This window comes from Pelmatolapia mariae, linkage group LG12 (assembly GCF_036321145.2).
Source record: "Pelmatolapia mariae isolate MD_Pm_ZW linkage group LG12, Pm_UMD_F_2, whole genome shotgun sequence".
Classification (NCBI taxonomy): Eukaryota; Metazoa; Chordata; class Actinopteri; order Cichliformes; family Cichlidae; genus Pelmatolapia; species Pelmatolapia mariae.
In genome coordinates, this window is record NC_086237.1 from 31,140,229 (window position 1) to 31,158,989 (window position 18,761).

Sequence of the window (18,761 nt, forward strand, 5' to 3'; positions counted from 1 at the left end):
TAAAAGCTGTAGCATTTACCGTTTGGGAAAAAAGTAATTTTGGTGATCTCAAACCAGCTATCAGAGATCTTGGAGTGACGTTTTATGGGGAGTTTTCACTGAATTCTGATGTTAAGGGTCTAGTTCGTTCTAATTTTTATCAGTTGACTAATTTCACAAAACGCAGTCCTGTTATATCTAAATGTGAAATGGAGTTTGTTATTCATGCTTTTATTTCCTCTTGCCTTGACTACTGCAGCTCACTGCCTTCTCCTTGGGTTGTCTAGCACTCATACAAAATGCTGCTGCAAAGCTCCTAACCAGCTCCTCCATCCTTCAGCTCCTCACATCACACCTCTGCCGATCTCACTGCACTGGCTCCAGAATCCAATTCAAAGCTTAGGCTTTCCTCTTTGGGAGTCTGCATGATGAAGCACCCACTTTTGCACAACTCACCGGGACTCTCGGGTGTTGATCAGGACTTGGGATCAAGACTAAAAACTAAACGTGACAGAGCCTTTGCAAGTGTGAGCCCCCACTCTCTTTGCAACACTCTGCCCTCCTGTGTCCAATCGATGAGCAGTTTTTTTTTATCAGTTTCTTCTTGAACTTGTGCTTTTTCATATCTTTCAGAAAATGCAAGTAAGTAGACCTTGAAATGGAAATATTCTATCAAACTTATAGATGAGGACCTTGTGGTTGAACATGCTGGAAACTTGCTGTACTCTCAGTGAAACCTTTGTTGTTTTCTTAACTGCATATTCAACTTATAATTGTGGGCACCCTGAGTCTCTGATGATAATTTTAATCTACCATGAAGTATTTCTTATGTGTGTTACTAGAGGTCCACTGATCGCCCTCTATCCTGACTGTATGCAGTCTCTCTGCGTGGCCATATTTTGAACTTTTAAGAGGGCATATGACCTGCTAAGATTCTTAAGTCACCAGCAAAACAAGTATGCATAAGCTTCTGTAATCCAGTCACAGTTCTAAATCAGAGAGCTGTTATTGGAATATCTTGTGTATTTTCCCCCTGTTGTTCCCACTGTTTAAATAGGACTGTAACTTTATCACCTTAATATACCAAAGTAATCCCCACTGTTTTGAGTAAATTCCTCACCTGTGAAGTAAGTAAACTAATTGCTCTGTACCAATTTGTCATGGAGCCCGCCTATCTTAGCACCTTGGTGGAAGAAGAAGTGAAGACTTATGAATGAATGAATATAGTGACTTGCAGGACAACGATTGCAGCAGCTTCTCCACAGCTTTAATTTGAACGTCTTTCACTGACTGCGGATGAGGAGGGGAGGGGAGGTGGTCTGAAGGGGGGTGGGGGGTATTGTGAGTTGAACAGCAGAGCCCCACTCTGGCTGAATGGGTATTGTCATCTGGATTTCTATGGCTAACCAAAATACTTTCTCCCGCCGTGGGGGTTGGTTTATGGATTCATGATGGGAACGGCAAGTCTTACACACAGCCATGGAGGGCACTCCTGCCCCTGCAGACAGTCATAACTCAGACTTTAGCACTAAAAAAACACTTCAAATGAGGATTATATACAATATATTCAGTTTAATCTTAATAAAATGAAACAGTATTGCATCTTCAGATACATGAATATGGAATCATTACATCAAACATCAATAACAGAAAACAAAGTTTATTTCTGGAAATTGTGAAAAAACAAAAGACTTCCTGCAGGGACAATGAAGGGAAAAGTTGCAGGTTCTCGAGACTGTAGCCTACACTGCATCTGTTGCACATTTTCATGTCACATATAGGCCAAATCTACAGAATCTACAGGTCCAAAATAAGAGCAAGCCTCAAAGCCACCCCCCTCCTATTAACTTCTGAGCAAAACAAAAGCTTATCTGAGATTTATGAGGGCTTTGACACAACATTTTACTTTGACATTGTTGTCAATTGTCCCCCTAAAGGAAACTGGTCTTTGAACGCGTGGGAGTGCAAACATTCTCAGTTACTGTACAAGGTTGTGCTGACAATGCACATCAAGGCAAAAGAACAGCCTATATTTTTCGGTGGCTAGAGTTCCTCAATAAAAGAAAAACAAAACATGTAGTTACAGCAGTAAACAATTCAAAATACTAATAATTTCGAGAATTTACAAAGCTGGTACCTAAGAAAGATACTCTTTTTTTTATATACGTCGTGAGCTACCTCCTGTAGTTGATAGTCTTTGTTTAATCTCCTGTAGACAGACACATAAAGGACGTGGTCCGAGCGTATTGAAGGGCCAGTGTAAAAACAATGGAGGTGGTTCCACTGATTTTCAAAGTTCAAATTTATGAAAAAACAAACAAACTGCTGGTGCAAAGATAAAGTCCGTAAAAACCAGTTTTTTCAAAAGCGGCAGGCTCACTATTAGGCGTCACCTCCTGTGAGCCACATAGCTACACATAATTCCTCTTGTCATAGTCCCCGTTCTGCGTGGCGGCTCTTTTGGTCTGTGCGTATTTTACTGAATATCCCGAGTTCCCGCTGGAAGGACAGGAGCAGCACAGCAGCGCTCCTCCGATCAGCAGCAGCGCTGTGGCCGCCCAGCCGATGTAGAGCGCAGCGCCGATCTCCCTCTTCTTGGATGCGGGCACCTGCGGGTTGTAAAAGTCCGATATAATGTTGTTTGCCATCCAGCAAAGGGGCACGAGCACAAACAGGCCACTGAGGATGTAGATCACCCCACCGGCGTTCACCACCCGAGCTTTGATGTACTCAGTGCGGATACAGTTGGTGCACTGTGCCCCCGCAATCACAACCATGAGACCCAGCACTCCCATCACGGAGGAGATGATGGTGAGCGCTCTGGCCGCCTGCAGGTCGTGGGAGAGAGCGAGGACGGAGTCGTGCACCTTGCACTGCATCTGCCCCGTGCTCTGCACCACACACGACATCCACAAGCCGTCCCAGAGCGTTTGAGCCACCACGATGTTGGCTTCGATGAAAGCCGTCACCTTCCACATAGGTAACCCGCACGCAACCATCACCAGGAGCGAGCCAATTACGCACATAGAAAGTCCCAAAATCTCCAGTCCGGCCGACACCATTTTCACTCTTGTTATGTTCAGTCAGGTCCGCGTGAAGGTGCTTAAACTCTCCGCTTGTTTCTCTCCTTGAAAGCAAAGTGCGGTTTTTGCTTTTGTCTTCTTCCTTCTCAACTCGATACAGGAGGGTGAGTCGTTAGTCTCGCATCACTCGTTACATTTACGCAGAGGTGTAAGGCAGCAGCTCCCAGTCTCTTTGTTAGCGAGGGGATGTGAAAACAACTGGAATCACAGTCGCACCGGACCACGAATATCTGCGAGGTGGGGGTGTGTGGACTCGGAGAGAAACTTTCCTCCAATCCGCTGTGTCCGCATCCTCAAGGGACCAATGAAAGCGCAGGGAAGTTGAGCGACTGAATAAAGCGGTCCAGAGCGCATTGTGCGTTTGAACAGTTATTTACAATGAATAGAGGGGGCGGGAGAGGGGTGAAGAGATTTTATGGGAGACCTCTGTGTGCGCGTTAACGTTGTGGAACAGCTGAAGTGCAGTGGTGTGATGAATCACGGCACTTGTTATTGATTCTTCAGACATGGAGGATAATGCAACTTGTCTGTTGGGTATAATTATCATTTCACACCTATTCTCATAGGAATATTATATTTGTCTAACCCATTAGTCAGAAAAGAAGTACAAATCTGATTTTTAAATATGTCCACTTATCTTTGAAGCATTCTTTAGACTCTACAAAAACAAGTACAAGTACAACAAGAGGTTTTTTTTAAATGCTTTTCTTTATTACTGTTTTTTTGTCTTAATTTCACCTTCATCTTCAGTCAATCATTTGCAGTCAACTTGCACTTTTAAATAGCTTATTTTAAGTTCATAAACTATCTACAGCTAATTTTATATGTTTAGTGTTTGGACTGGAGGGTTTGCGCCCAATGACTGCAATGAGTTGACTTTTCCTGTCAAGTGCCCTTGGTGGCGCAGGCAGATTTCAAATTCTAATAGCTTCACATAGGATTCATACAGTCCTACCAGCACAAAGTGGAATTTTACTCCAGGATATGTTCAGTGTGGCAGGCTTTATTTGAACTTGGGAGAACTTTTAATCTGCTTAAGGTGGTACTACCAAAATGTAACTCTCAGTGAAAGAATTGTCTTGGCTGAGGGATTTTAAATAACAAATACAACAAGTAGAGAAGTACTTTATTTTTGTAAAAGGCCAAATGAATACAAATCAAAATCATTAGTAAATGTGTTACAACACTGTAGGTAGGCCCAGGGACCCACTGGATGACTTCTGAAAATATGAAGAGTGGCATCAATTTTGAGTTTTTATTTTTCATTTTATTTTCACAAGTTTTATAGCTTTTCTTCCTGATAAAGAACTCCCTCAAAGCCATTCATACAAGACCAAAGTAATTAAGTAATAGATAAACAATTAACTGAAAGAAAAGCTCCTGTTCTTTCACTTAGAATCGAATTATGTGGCCCACGATGTAAAATGAGTGTGACATCCCTGATATAGACAATAGCCTACTTTGCAAAAAGCATCACAAACATAGCAAAAAACATACTTCTTTATCTTTTAATGTCAGTTTTTTGCACTGCACTGTGCACTTCATTTTAATGAATTTTAATGCCATTTGATATTTGCTGTGCTTTTTTCCCTACATTTTATAAGTCATATTTCCATCTATTTTCCTGTTTTACTTTATTGTATAATAAAGTAAAATAAAACATTAAAAATGTCAATTTAATTCCAAATTTAAATGCTAAAAAAATATTTATTTGAATATATACTTATTTTTGCTTTATTGTATTTAATTTACTTTTATTTCAAATTCGGTTGTTTTTTTTTTTTTTACTTTATTGAGATATTTCTTTTCTCGTATTGAATTTTATTTTTTGAGTTCTACTTATTTTGTTAGCCTGTAACTTTGTTTAGCTTTTTTTTTTGTTTAGCAGAATTTACCCACTTTGAGATAAATTAAGCGATTCTCTCATCGTTAACATAAAATTACATAATTCGGCGGATTCTTGGGAAACATTATAACATTTTTAATAAGATAGTTACAACTTCTATCGCATAGTTGTATATTTAACGTTTTCCACGGCAGAAAGAAAAACCGTTACAAGGTAAAGTACCAAAGAAACTGTTCCGCTGAAGTAACCATATTGGTTCTGCTTAATGATACATTCCTACTTACGCCTTTCTAGCAGTTGAGCCGAAATGGCGTCAGTGGCGCTGTACGGTAGCCGTTGGTAACGAAAAGACACTGGGACGAGGGCGGACTCAGGGAAGCGGTTTCCGGGTCTCCCTTCCTGGGCTGGGACAGCAGAGAGAGACGAAACGCTCCGGTGGATTAATAGCATTTCAAAGGTACGGACAGGTAAGGTACTGCTCGGTTGTTTGCTGTTATTATGATATATAGATTTTTAACTTTAAACAGTGTAGCGACTAGTCGATGGAACCCTAAGGGAGACAAACCGGACAATCAGTTTGAAGACTAGCTGGCAATATGACACCAGCCGCGGTAGCAACTGTTGCATGCTAAAGTTTGACATGTAACACAGTTTCATCGCTTTTGTAGACCCAACGTCGGTTTATCGAGCAAGTTTTTAAAGAGGAAACTATTTAAGGAACTACTGTGTTTACTTAAGCTGGGTACAGGCAAATTGCAAAGTCATTGTCCCAGTAGCAGATGTTTGGAAAACTCTGTGAGTGTCTGACAGACTGGGTGTGGTGGACATCTGACTGTTACAGACACTGAGGCCTTCACACACGTTTCAGACTCCCCCTGGCCAGTGACTAAAGCATTATATTAAATTCTCCTTCATTATTTGACACAACTGTCCAAATAAACACTTCCCCTTCTTCATGTTTTGAAAAACAGCTGCGCTACCCACTGCTTTGAGCTCATTTATTGCCCCATGGCCCAACTGCTGGGAAGCTTGCTACACTTCACCAGGCTTAATCAATTCATAAATCAGCGCCATTAAAGAACTTTACTCCAGATTCCTCTTGTGTACCCTTCCTGACCTCTGCACTTGCTTTCTAACATGCGATTATTCCGTGACCTTTGGTTATAAAGCACATTTCCAGAAAAGTAAATTTTGCCTTCAGACATCTTTAACAATAACAGAGGGAAACGATAACACATTCTCATTATGTGTCTGTCTAAGATGTGGCTGAGGGCCACTATTGAAGAATTATCATCCATCTTTGTTGTGTTTTGGACTCGGTGAAAACATGCATATTTCACTTCCTTTCTTGTTAAGTGGTGAGCACTATGGCAGACTCTGCAAGCTGTAATCTCAAGGCGGCAGCTGCCCCTTACTACAGAAAACAAGTAGGCTTTATGGCCAGCTGGACAGAGATCAATTTGATATTAAAAGAACAACATCTTCCCGTAACGAAAGACGCCCCATGGCTCAAATCAAGCACCTTCACCTTTCTCTGACCTTTCCCCTTCCTCCGACTTTATCTCACTAACACAGTCCAACAGGGATCACATTTGTTTGAAACTACGCAGGGATGTTTCCGATCGTTTTGTGCTGTGGTGTGAATGGAAAGACAAAGCTTCATTCACACCAGCAGAGCCAAATGGGGCTGTGGGTACTGCTGATGTGAAACTGCAGGATACTTTTCAATTAAGCTGAACTTGTGTCAAAATGTGATTTATGTTTTTACATAATGTGAATTTTTTTGCAGTAATGTCTTTTTGAAATGTCCTAAAAAAGATCCATTTGAATAGTAAAACAGAACAAAAATAAACAGGAGAACACAGTTTTAGCAGTTTCTGCACTGCCAAACACACTGATGTAAAGTTAAACTGACACATTTTTGAACATAATAAGTTGACCCAGTAATGTTGTCTTGTTACCAAAACAAATTATAAGCAAATTATATCAATGTGGATTGCCACATTAATACAAACATTTTGTTTATAAGTTTTTAAAGTGACCTATGCCTTTCCTTATTTTCTGGTAATTAACTAATCATTTGATTCAGGTGTGTTGACTCAGGGTGATATCTGAAACCTGCAGGACACCGGCCCTTGAGGTCTAGAGTCCCCCATCCCTGACTTTTTAAAAAATTATTATTAAGAATGCCTCAAGTTTCAAATATTGAGGGCATGTTTAATTTACCCATGTTATCCATAAGCTTAGGCTTATCTGGATGAGGTTTAAGTTTTATTCTTGGATTTATTAAGATATTCCTTATTTTGTGTTGCTGAAACCCAGAATAAACGCTGTTTCTTCAGTTTTTTTTATATGTACAGCTAGTTAGAAACTTGCCTTTAATACACAGCATGACTTTACACCACCATTTGTATGAAATAGAAGTAAACCTTTTGAGTGTGAAAAATGAAGCCTTAAACCTGCAGCATTTCTAAATGCCAGCAGGCCTGTTAGTTTCCCTTGATTGTAGTTGGCTGTCAAAAAGACTTCCGATAAACATCAGTCCTACAGTAGTCTATGGGAAAATGGGCCTAAGTAAACACAGAGAGAATTTTAATTTTGATGATTTTAAGTGTCAGAAAGGAGGATTAGCCTTGCAATTTTCAAGCTATTAGCCAATTAACTCCCAGTTTCAAAACATCAAAGCTTCATAACAAGACTTCGTGACTTTATGTTGCTGGCATTACAGGAGTTGCGTCCATCTTTTATATCACAGGTGTCGAACTCCAGGCCTCGAGGGCCGGTGTCCTGCAGGTTTTAGATGTGTTCTTGATTTAACACAGCTGATTTAAATGGCTAAATTACCTCCAGTTCAGGCCTGGTAATGAACCAATCATTTGATTCAGGTGTGTTGACCCAGGGTGCGATCTAAAACCTGCAGGACACTGGCCCCCAAGCCCTGTGGCTGTAATTATACTCCGCTGCAGATGGAGATGAAAAATTACAACAGTTCTAAATGAACCCAAACATCTTTTTCTACATGGTGTTTTTATGCATATGATGTATAGAGACAGATCTTTGATTGGCTAATATTGGCTGAGTATATTGTAAGACAACTATAGAGAAGATTAGTGCTTTCTGATGTTGGAGAAAGTAGTTTTGCAGTGTGATGTTTTTGAAATAAATTTTAAAAAATTAATGCACTTTACAATCAGTCAGTGTGGAATTTGTGTTGTGATTTGATAAAAGGCTTTCTACAAATATTATTATGGAGGTTTAATGGGAGGAAATGAGCATGGAAAAGAACAGGTTATATTACCTGCACCTTTAACTGTGCACCAGTGTACAACAGCTGTGAGTATTATAAAGATAATATTTTGTTACTGAATGGCTCCCACTTGTTTTCAGTAATTTCCTATGTTGTCCTCATTGTCATAAATCATCCTAAGCTTTAAACTCTGTGTGTGTTATGAACAGTCCTGGTGGTTTGCCTGTGGTCGAAAGGCTTTCTTATTCCGCCAATTGTGGCTTTTTTTCCTCTCTGTGGGCTCATATTTTTAAAGTGTTTCCAAAACCACAGCTTAAAAGCCTGTATCATGTCTTTATTACACCACTGTGGCCCACCATTCCTACCTTCAGACCCTCAAGGGCTGCTTAATTACAGTCAAGCCCCCTTCTCTGTGTGTTGTATTGTCTACGTGTGGAGGTCTTTTGCCAAACATCACTTTATTATGCTCAGCTGCTCCGAGGTTCCTGTTGCTTTGATCAGTTGCCAGTAATTTACCATTTTTGTACTTATGCCACTGACTTCATAAAGTCTCCACATTGTTAAATCATTGTTTCATCTTTTTCAATAAGTTCAGAGAGGCCTTAATCCAAGAAGAGCGAGTCTGCAGACCTTTGACACTGCCTGTCAGGGAAGGTGAATAGTTCTTCTAGCATTGCTGGTCCTTCGTGGCTTCACTCCAGCCAATAAATCAACTGTAAATGCATTACATGCCAACAACTTTGGCTTTCTAAGGTGGCATTTTTCCCTTTTGGCCCTAACTGTTTAATCTCCCCCATGTCTGGCCCGCTGATGCCAGTGTGTATGTGTATGTAAGCAGCTCAGCAGCCTGGCCGATTAAATGGCCATTATTAAGAGCGTATTATTGAAGTGTGCCTCCCGCCTGTCTGTCCTGTAGTGTTGTCTTTGAGAGATTACAACTGAGATATTGGACCAGTTTAATTAATCTGCTGCTGGTCTAATGCTGGTTCCCACAGAGCCTGAAGAAGAATAACACTTAGAGTGTGTGTATGTGTGCAACACAACTGAATGCACTTGTGTGGGCTGCTGCTTTAACTCAGATACTCATTAACAGTAAAAACACATTAATAACTGCCTTTGTTGTGTTTTTAGGCCTGAAACAAATGATTTTGTAGGTCATGAGTTGTGACCATAGAGTGTAACCATGGTGTCACCCACCCGGCTTGAAGACTTGACTCCAAAAATGGATTCCTGCAAAATATGGATTTTGCTGTCGCCATGTGACAGCCATGATAGTTTAATTTTTTTTTTCAAACCACAACTTACAATATTTGGAAAAGAGTCCAATGTTGCATTGGAAAATAAGATCAAATATATTATAAAATGAAAAGACTGAAATAAACACATTGCACATAAATAAGTTGAGCTGTGTCACAATCTGTTTGCTGTCTACTTCTGAGGCACCTGCCTGCAGGTAGAAGCCTAAAGAAATGGTGTTTAGTGTGTGTAGTGTCTTTGTGGATTTGCTCAACCTTCCTCAAACTGTGGGTGATGTGTACATGCTCCAAACATGGCAGCACTGTGCCAGCAATATTTATGTGTTGGCTGGCCTTTCATGCAGTTTCTGAGACTAAAACCTTAGTAAAAGTGGTTAGCTGTCATTAGCCTCCTTAGGAAAAAAACAGGCGCTGATATTCTAACACTACCAGTCTTGGTCAGAAAGCTGTACTTGCAAAAATAACAAAAAGCAGGTGGTTTTTGCCAGGCCTGTTTCCAAATTCTTCACTCTGTATTTAGTGGTGACTTGAGCAAAATTCTGTCATGGATTCGATTATTTGCAATTGGGAAGTTACATATGGGCGACATTCATTGACTGTGACACATGAAACCTCTGCAATCAATGTATCATTACATTCACAAGGGAATGATGAATACAAAATTCAAAAGAATATGGATTTAGGATAATTCTTTATACAGAAGAAGTATACAGATGTTAATAATCGTATGTGTGACAATGTTCGTTCAGATTGGCCAACCTATTAAGAAGGAGAGAGGGTACATGCAGACATATGTACATACACTAAAATCATTATAGTAAATGTTAAACCACTTATTTAATTTTGTATTTATTCCTCCGGTGCAGCCAGAGTAGCTCTGATCCACCAGGGTTTGGGCAATGGGAGATTTTGGTTTGCCCTCTGTGTCTGAAAGAGTAGATCCTTGGGAACTCAAAAGTGTAGGTTGGAATCTTTGAATCTTTAGCTTGCTCCAGTCATCCTTTCTCATTCCAAAGCATTACGTGATGCAATTATATTAGAGGCTGTATTCATTTCACCATTGTGTGAGTACACATGGTGTCTTTTAATGTTGGTGCCTTGAGTCATTGGTCATGTTTTTATTGGGGTCCTATTTGAGACCCACAAAGTCTGTGTAAGGATGTTGGAGGGTTGGCGGCAGCATAAGTCTTTGGTTTATCTTTGTTTATGGCTGCATAGATGGGTTGGATTGGTATCTGGGAACTGGAGGCTGGATTCAGGTTTCTGGTTCTTTATAGTGTAATTCAAGCAATTTCAGAGCAGTGGTGTGACAGCAGGGAGGAGGCTGTTGTCATCAGGGAGTGCTATTGTTGAGTGCTTGGTTGGCGACAATGTTTATGTGGATGGCACTCATCCAATTAACATCCACATGAATCCAGGGACTCAAGGTTTCCGTGGAGATTACTTTTCAGTTGATGAATTTAAGGACAAGGCCTCATATGGTCTCTGATCACTTGACTTGCCCCTTTACCTTAATTCAGCACTGCTCCATTCTAAATGGTTTGAGTCTCCCCCTTACTGTCCTGCATGCGGTTGGTCTTAAAATGTCTTCAGGGTTCAGGCACGTGTTTCCCCTTCTCTGTAAGCCCAGCTGCCCTATATAGGAAAGGCTCCAGGAACCAAAGGGATAAACAGCCATTGTTCTCCTTGTGTGCTCGGTGAAACCACCCTGTCAGCAGGACAGATCGCTGCCCACTTTGATCTAGATACAGACTACTCCCAACTACCATCTAATACATTTAACAGCGTGAAATGGTTCCCTAGGTGACCACAAATGTGTTTGTCAAATGCCGCGGTCAAATCAGGTTCCCATGCCACGTCTTTCCACCGGCAAAGATTACATAACCAGAGTGCATCTCCGTTTGGCAACACACGGGAGCCTGCCTCTTTCTAATGCTTATCACACTCCACCTGTCAAGTCCCAGTGTGTTGGTGATAAAATGGAGCCTGTTCTTCCTGCTCAGTCATTATGTAGCGAATTTATCAAATGAGGCTGTTGCTCTGTCGTCTGCTCAGGGTCATAGGGAGAGCCAGGAGCAATGAGCAGGCAATAATGTACCAGCTTAATGAGAGTCTGGGAAGATACTTGTGCAGATTTGATAACCTCTGCAGTGAGAGTGATAGTGTTAAAAATGGTGTGGCCATCGGCATCTGAACTTGGACTACATGTTTTGGTCTTTTTGCAAAGATCTAAGGTATAAATGTAGCATTTTTCTAACTGTATAAAAATAAATTGTCAAATATCAAAGTTTTTGCTGTTGCTACAGGTTTTTTTGCCACCTTTCTTTGTAGTACTCTGAGGTTATTAGGATCCTACAAATCAATGAGACAGAACAGCTTTATAATATTTTTTTTTTCATGGTATGGTGGTTAATTTTTGTGGCAGCATTGCTGCCATCCATCTAACCATCCATGGATGTTGGTGCATTATCTAAAACCTCGAAAACATCAATTAATTATTCTACTCAGTTGCTTTCCACAAAATAATGTTTTTAAATTTATATCAGTATTTTAAACTAAATGATTACATTTATGATTTGGTTGATTTAATTTAATTTTTTTTTTTACATTTTGTTTTTCATAAGAAAATTGAAGCAGACTCAAGTCAAATGGGTGTTTTTTCAGCTGTGCAGCATAAATCCAGTATAAATATGCCACATTTTTTATGGTGGTTTAACAGATATCAGTGTTTTTTCAGGCTTAAACTTGAACAACTGATTTATCCATAAGGGTGTAAGTCACAACAGCAATAAAATTTTAAAACATAAGGAAAAACAAAGGCCTAGTTGAGCTTATAGGCTACACAAAATGTTATTATTAATTTGCTGGATACAACTTTTCACTCTCTAAAAGTTGTGTGTGTATATATATATATATCACTCAACTGAATAGATATGTATGATGCATAAAAGTTATCTGAATCATTACAATGGGTTGCAGTAGGACATGTCCTTTACCACTCTATCTTTTTTTTCCCCCTCCTACAGGCTTGACAGACATCACATAAACAGTAGCGATGTCTCAGTCTGGAGAGAAAGGAAAGGTGAGTAAATGGCAGAAATTTCCTCACATCACAGTTTAGATTAAACTATGACAGATTTTTGGTGGGCGGTTTTTTTAATAAAGATCTGGTGATTAAGGGCCATGGTACTTGTAATCTCTAACACACACGCCTTCACAAGCATCCACAGAGGATATCCTGTTTAAATGCAACTGTTTCATGGCTTGGCTTTATTGTGTGTTTAAAGTTTCTCAGTGATATGTATCATCATCATCAATCTCTCTCTTATACACTTCAACTGTACACCTAGACTTCATAAAATGATGAGGCAGGAATTGTTTAGAGGATTTATCGGGTGAAAGAAACTAGCAGAAAAATGTTGTGTAACATACTAATACTATGCTATCCCCTAAATGCAAAACATCACATATACTTCTGACTAGTTTGCAGCTTATTTTTTGTAGTTTCTGATCCTATTTGTATTTCTTGTGCTACAGTTTCCAGATGCTGCAGGTTATGTAGGGTTTGCTAACCTCCCAAACCAAGTGCACCGAAAATCAGTGAAAAAAGGGTTTGAATTTACCCTCATGGTTGTAGGTAAGTGGTCAAGTGCTCAAGTTTCAAAGTGCCCATACCAAAAAAAGTTTGAAGTACTCCATATGTTTTCTCTTGAAAGTACAGATTTATAGTTTAGTCTCTATTTTTCAGGGGAGTCTGGTTTGGGCAAATCCACATTGATAAACAGCCTGTTTCTCACTGATCTCTACCCTGAACGTTACATCCCTGGTGCTGCAGGTATGTCCACACACTCCCATACATATGCGCGCGCGCACACACACACACACACACACACACTCATGCACACTTTAATATTAAAAAAAGGCCTGCTGCAATGTCTCCAGCAAAGTGTTATTTCAAGTGGAATGCTGAGAATGCTGCAGTCTCAAAATGTGACCCTGCCCTACTTATGACTTGACTTAGATTAGGACTTGGGCTCTAGCTTGAAAACAATTATCCAGGCCCTCACAGTTCAGAAAACACATATCTCTCTTATATGGCAAAACCGACGGTTTGAGGCAAATCTGGTGTAATTTTTCTTATGATTTGTTTTAACAGAGAAGATTGAGAGGACAGTGCAGATTGAGGCATCAACAGTGGAGATCGAAGAAAGGGGAGTGAAGCTTCGTCTCACTGTAGTTGACACTCCTGGATACGGCGATGCCATCAACAGCCAGGACTGGTGTGTTTTTGTTATGTTTTTTTTTGTTGTGGGGGAGTTAGAACAACTTGAGACGTGTGCAGCGTGATCTCCTATCCTCCCCACCTGTCCCCGATGCGCTTTTTTTTCCAAGTTTTGTCTCAGGCTCCTTATTTCCTACCTCTCCTCCCCCTGCATTCCCCCTGTCTCCTATTATGTGTGTATGCGTCTGTAATGTGTCGGTATGTGTGCTTACTTGTGGGGCGTCCTACTGTCAACGTGGGCTCTCTGTCCAGGATACGTTTCCTGTTAATTGTGCTGGCATAGCTGTATTTCTACATTCTTGGGTCCTCTTCATAACAACTCCACACTTAATAGAAGGAAACGTTTCTTCACTTACCTTTCATTTCTTTCTGCAAGATTTGTGTGCCACTTTTTTAGCATTTAGATTATGAATATTAAATGGTAGATAAATGAAACCAAATTTTAAGAGCTATTTAGAAATTAAAGACGAAGAGTAAATTTCAGACAACAGTTTAGACCAGCCGTCCCCTACCTTTTTTGCACCACGGACTGGTTTATGTCCGACAGTATTTTCACGGACCGGCCTTTAAGGTGTCACGGATAAGTACAACAAAATAAAACCAGTACTGGTACCAAAAAAAAGGAAGATTTATTCATAACACATGGGAAAAGACCCAGGGAAACCGAGTTAACGATAAAAACGATAAAAAAATAACGATAAAAACCGATCAAAAACCCTGAAAACCATACATTTCACACCAGAGCCTCAACTCTCACGTCCCGGTACCAAACGACTCACGGACTGGTGCCGGTCCGGGGGTTGGGGACCGCTGGTTTAGACTACTGAGAGAAGGTAAAAAGGTAAAAGTTAAAACTGATGGAATAGTATGATTTAAACATATTAATGTTATGTATGTTTGGTTGCTTTGTTTAACACTGATAGAAATAGGTATGATGTTCATTCTACAAGTTGATTTTCATATTTGACTGTTTGGCTAGAAGATATAAAACTGCACCTGTCAGCTACATTTTTTTATCTTATGAGTCAGAAACAGATGGTGTGAAAATGGCTGCTTTCCTTCTTTCCTTTTTAAAAAAGTAACGCTGCTGTTGTTAGGGAGGTTGAGATGGTGTGCCAATTACAGCAACAAAACTTTTCATTTTAAGTTGATTCCATTGAATTTCTAGCTCTTACAGGGACATAAACCCCTTCAACTGGAAATGACCCTTTCATTCAGTCATAAATGGGGAGGATTTATGATATCAGTGATCTATTGCCTGACATGTAAAACTACACTCTAAAGGGTTTTTGTGGGAGTTAAAGCAGGTTTCTGAAGATCTATATCATCCTGTGTGTTCGATTCAGTGGAAGTATGTCCTGGCCTTATTCTGAGAAACTATTTCTTCACTTTGACCCTTCTAACCTAATGACAGGTGTTTTACAGCTCTAACCTGCTCTTTGTGTATGAGAAAATCTAACTTAGAGTGAAAATAAGTTATGTATTAAAACTAACAAATTCCTTACTGATGCAGATAAATGGTCTTTTTTGGGACGGGGGGTTCTGTATTTGATTTCAGTTTTAAGACCATCATCCAGTACATCGACAATCAGTTTGAACGATACCTCCATGATGAGAGTGGGCTGAATCGCAGACACATAGTGGACAACAGAGTGCATTGCTGCTTCTACTTCATTTCTCCGTTTGGACATGGGTAAGTAAGCACAGACACAACACTAAAGGCACCAGAAATGAGCTGACTTGTTGTACTTAACACACTACTTTTAATCATGTTTGGTGGTTCTAAAGCAGAACTTCCTTAATTTGGGTATTTCAAAACTACACAACTCTTGCCGTTTATGACATCTTTAGCATTAGCGTTTTTGATTAACTTGAGTTCCTTTTACACATTTCAGTTCTGCTTTGTTTCTCAGTACTGTCATATGTTGTGAAAGGCAGTTATTCCTTGTCCAATTTTATCATTTTGTCATTTCAAAACAGTTTTTCACTGTCCTAATTGCCCTCTTTGTTCTTGCTTCTTTCCCAGTCTAAAACCACTGGATGTGGAGTTTATGAAGGCCATCCACAGCAAAGTCAATATAGTCCCAGTCATTGCCAAGGCTGACACGCTGACTCTGAAGGAGAGGGATCGCCTGAAGAGGAGGGTGGGTTTGATTTTACACCCACAGACACATAATTTCAATCCTAAGATGTCTGTTTTCTGGTATATACACCACATGTAATCATTTTTATTCAAATACTACCACAAAGCCCAAATGCCACTTACTAAAGACACTGTTAATCCAATTAGCGGATATATGTGTACACCATTAGAAAGTGGCTTATAATCATAGAATGGAACAAAACAGTATTATATAGCTTATCTGTCTTTAATGGCAGCTTAGCGTGTCAGACCTCTTTGTGTTCGTGTGAGACTGCACTCGTGCACTTCTCTCTGTGATTGCGCTGATGAACGGCTTTAAGTTTTTGCGTTTCTGATGATATCACCAGTTTCAAAGTAAAGGGAGGGACAAACCAAGAGAGGAAACAGTAGGAGGGATGGACTGAGGAAAGTTTGTCGTATATAATTTAGATGAAGCACATTTCATCCAGTTTCAACACGTCCCAGATACTTCCTCTTGGACCTGACCCAAGTGTCTGCCTGTCTGCCTGCACGCTTCTCAGCTTCCTGCTGTCCACAGGGGAAGGACATTGTAGTACCACTCATCACACACACTTCACAGCAGTGTGTTCAGCTGATAACGTCTTGCTTAAGATGATTTAGTAGGATTTTCCTCATCTTTCCTTGTCTTATTTCCTCGTCTTATTTCCTTTTTTATATCTGTGAGACAGCTTAAGTATTACTTATTTCTGTGCTTTTTGTCTCAATTCAGAGAAAATTGGAACTAGTTGGTTGATAATATGTCCTTTTCTCTGTTTTTATGTTTTAATTGATTTTAATGTAAAATGTTGCCTCAGACTGAGAAGTTACATCAGAAATTCTTTTTGAACTTTAGCACTTTTTGTATTTGAAATGATTAAGTGAGAAAAAGACCCACTCTTTGCAGCCTGGTAAAAAAGCATATTGTGCCTCAGTTGCTAATAACTTTTTTTCTGTCAGCCCTCTTTAATTGAAAGTCAGCCTGTCTCCTCACCTTCCCCGGATGCCCAGACCTCCCACCTGCTTCTCATTCAGGTCTCGGAGCCGGTGGTCTGGCAGGCGTCAGGCTGATCGGCTGACCGGAGTCCAGCTCTGCTTTGTTCTCCCAAACAGCCAATCTGTTTTGTTAGAATCCTGGGCTGTTAAATTTCTTGAAATCAACAATGCAGTATCTTAGCAAATTGAAGGTTACAGTTGGTCATTCAGGACATTTCTTCTTGTACTTGCTGAGACAGCAGGATTTAACAGTGGGCACACATGAAAACTCAGTAACTGCACTTAACTGCAACTCAAACCTCAAGTCTGTTCCTTTGGCAGTTAAGATTAAAAATACCATGTTTCCTGCCACTGCTGACCCCCACCTCAAGCTGAAGGAAACCCCCAAGCTTGTTGGCTTTTTGCTCCAGCTGCCAGCCTTCAGCAGGTCAGCTGTCTTTATCAGAGTTTTGGCTCAACTTTTGTTTAATTTTGTGTGTATTTTTCTCCATTTACTATAAAAGTTTAGCCAGGAGAAGTGAAGTGAGAAATAATAAGGGACTCTAAGGAAATACTGTAACAGTATCACTCTGATCTGACCTCTTTTCAGCTAAACTTTCAGTTTGTTAACATGCTCTGCTAAGTGTTCCCTTAACAGACACTTCCCACTGTACAATGAGCAGCAATTAGCTGCAGAGTTTAACAAAACTGTCAAACTCACGCGTACCCACAATAAGATCTATAACATCTGAAGCGATGAAGAAAACATGCTTTTCTGCACTGAAACCGATTGATATATAGACGGTTTATGGTTTTTGTTTTAGCTACATAATTATTAAAAATGTACTCAATCCTATCTAAAGATATCTATCTAAAGAGTCCCTGGACGAGCTATTATTGTCAGGAAATATAGAGGATTAGTGAGCTAATCCCGTGTGGCTCTCCAAATGACGTTGTTCCTCCCCGTTTTCTCAAAAAGGTATTTCCTACCATCAGACCACACATTCCGAACATTATTAATACTAGTCTTTTGTCTGGTCAAGTACCTAAGGAGCTTAAGCATGCAGTCATACATCCTTTACTTAAGAAACCAGGCTTAGACAGTTCAGTCATGTAAAAATTTAGACACATTCCCTTTCACACTTCCCTTTCTTAGTAAGATCCTGGAAAGGATTGTTTATACTCAGTTGATGGACTATTTGAATGACTCTCAATTGTTGGAAATCTTTCAGTCCAGCTTTAAGCCATTTCACAGTACGGAGACAGCCCTCGTAAAAGTTATGAATGATATTCTGATAGCGACAGACCATGGTAAATATGCAGTGCTGGTCTTGTTGGACATGACCGCTGCATTCGACACAGTGGATCACGATTTGCTGATCTCCCACTTACAGCACTGTGTGGGAATTTCTGGTTTGGCACTTTTGTGGTTAAAATCTTATCTCTCAAACAGGACTTTTTGTGTTAAGTTGGGGTCGGCTTCATCCTCTGTGGCCCCTCTGCTTTGGGGTGTGCCACAGGGATCTATTCTTGGGCCATTATTGTTTTCACTGTATCTTTTGCCTCTTGGCGCGATATTTCAAAAACATAAAGTGTCATTCCATCTACATGCAGATGACTGCCAGCTTTATTTACCTTTTAGTCATTCTGATAGTCTCCCAAGTTGACCTCTGCTTGACTGCCTTAGTGATGTTAAAGCATGATGGCAAAAAACTTTTTGAATTTTAATGATCGTAAGACGGAAGCGATCTTATTTGGCCCAAATTGTTTTTCTGACACTCCAGATGTTGATCTTGCCGCTTTGACTTCCCATTTAAAGAGTTCGAACACAAATCTTGGAGTAAAAATTGATTCTGCACTTACCTTTGATGGTCACATAAACGGGTTGGTAAAATCAGCATTCTATCACTTCAACGTTTATCGAAGGTTAAGCCCTTTCCTACCAAGCGTGAC

General features: G+C 40.1%; 2 protein-coding genes across 2 annotated transcripts in view; one reads left to right on the plus strand and one right to left on the minus strand.

The window, feature by feature from the left end:
• Positions 1-1,525: 1,525 nt before the first annotated feature.
• cldn5a (claudin 5a) lies at positions 1,526-3,346 on the minus strand. Its single transcript, XM_063489828.1, has one exon. It carries the CDS (start codon positions 3,039-3,041, stop codon positions 2,391-2,393), a length of 651 nt encoding a protein of 216 aa, XP_063345898.1. The 5' UTR covers positions 3,042-3,346; the 3' UTR covers positions 1,526-2,390.
• A 1,925-nt stretch (positions 3,347-5,271) lies between these two features.
• Positions 5,272-18,761, plus strand: part of zgc:63587 (uncharacterized protein LOC393431 homolog) — a 28,313-nt gene continuing 14,823 nt past the window's right edge. Inside the window, exons 1-7 of the mRNA XM_063489282.1 lie at positions 5,272-5,375; positions 12,438-12,493; positions 12,949-13,048; positions 13,160-13,246; positions 13,568-13,691; positions 15,252-15,386; positions 15,720-15,837. Coding sequence (XP_063345352.1) covers positions 12,467-12,493; positions 12,949-13,048; positions 13,160-13,246; positions 13,568-13,691; positions 15,252-15,386; positions 15,720-15,837 — 591 coding nt within the window. The 5' untranslated portion in view covers positions 5,272-5,375; positions 12,438-12,466. The remainder of the gene's footprint in view (positions 5,376-12,437; positions 12,494-12,948; positions 13,049-13,159; positions 13,247-13,567; positions 13,692-15,251; positions 15,387-15,719; positions 15,838-18,761) is intronic.

What these genes read in the sequence shown, in the direction of transcription:
- cldn5a (XM_063489828.1), bottom strand. Translation starts at nt 3,041, where the DNA reads ATGGTGTCGGCCGGACTGGAGATTTTGGGACTTTCTATGTGCGTAATT.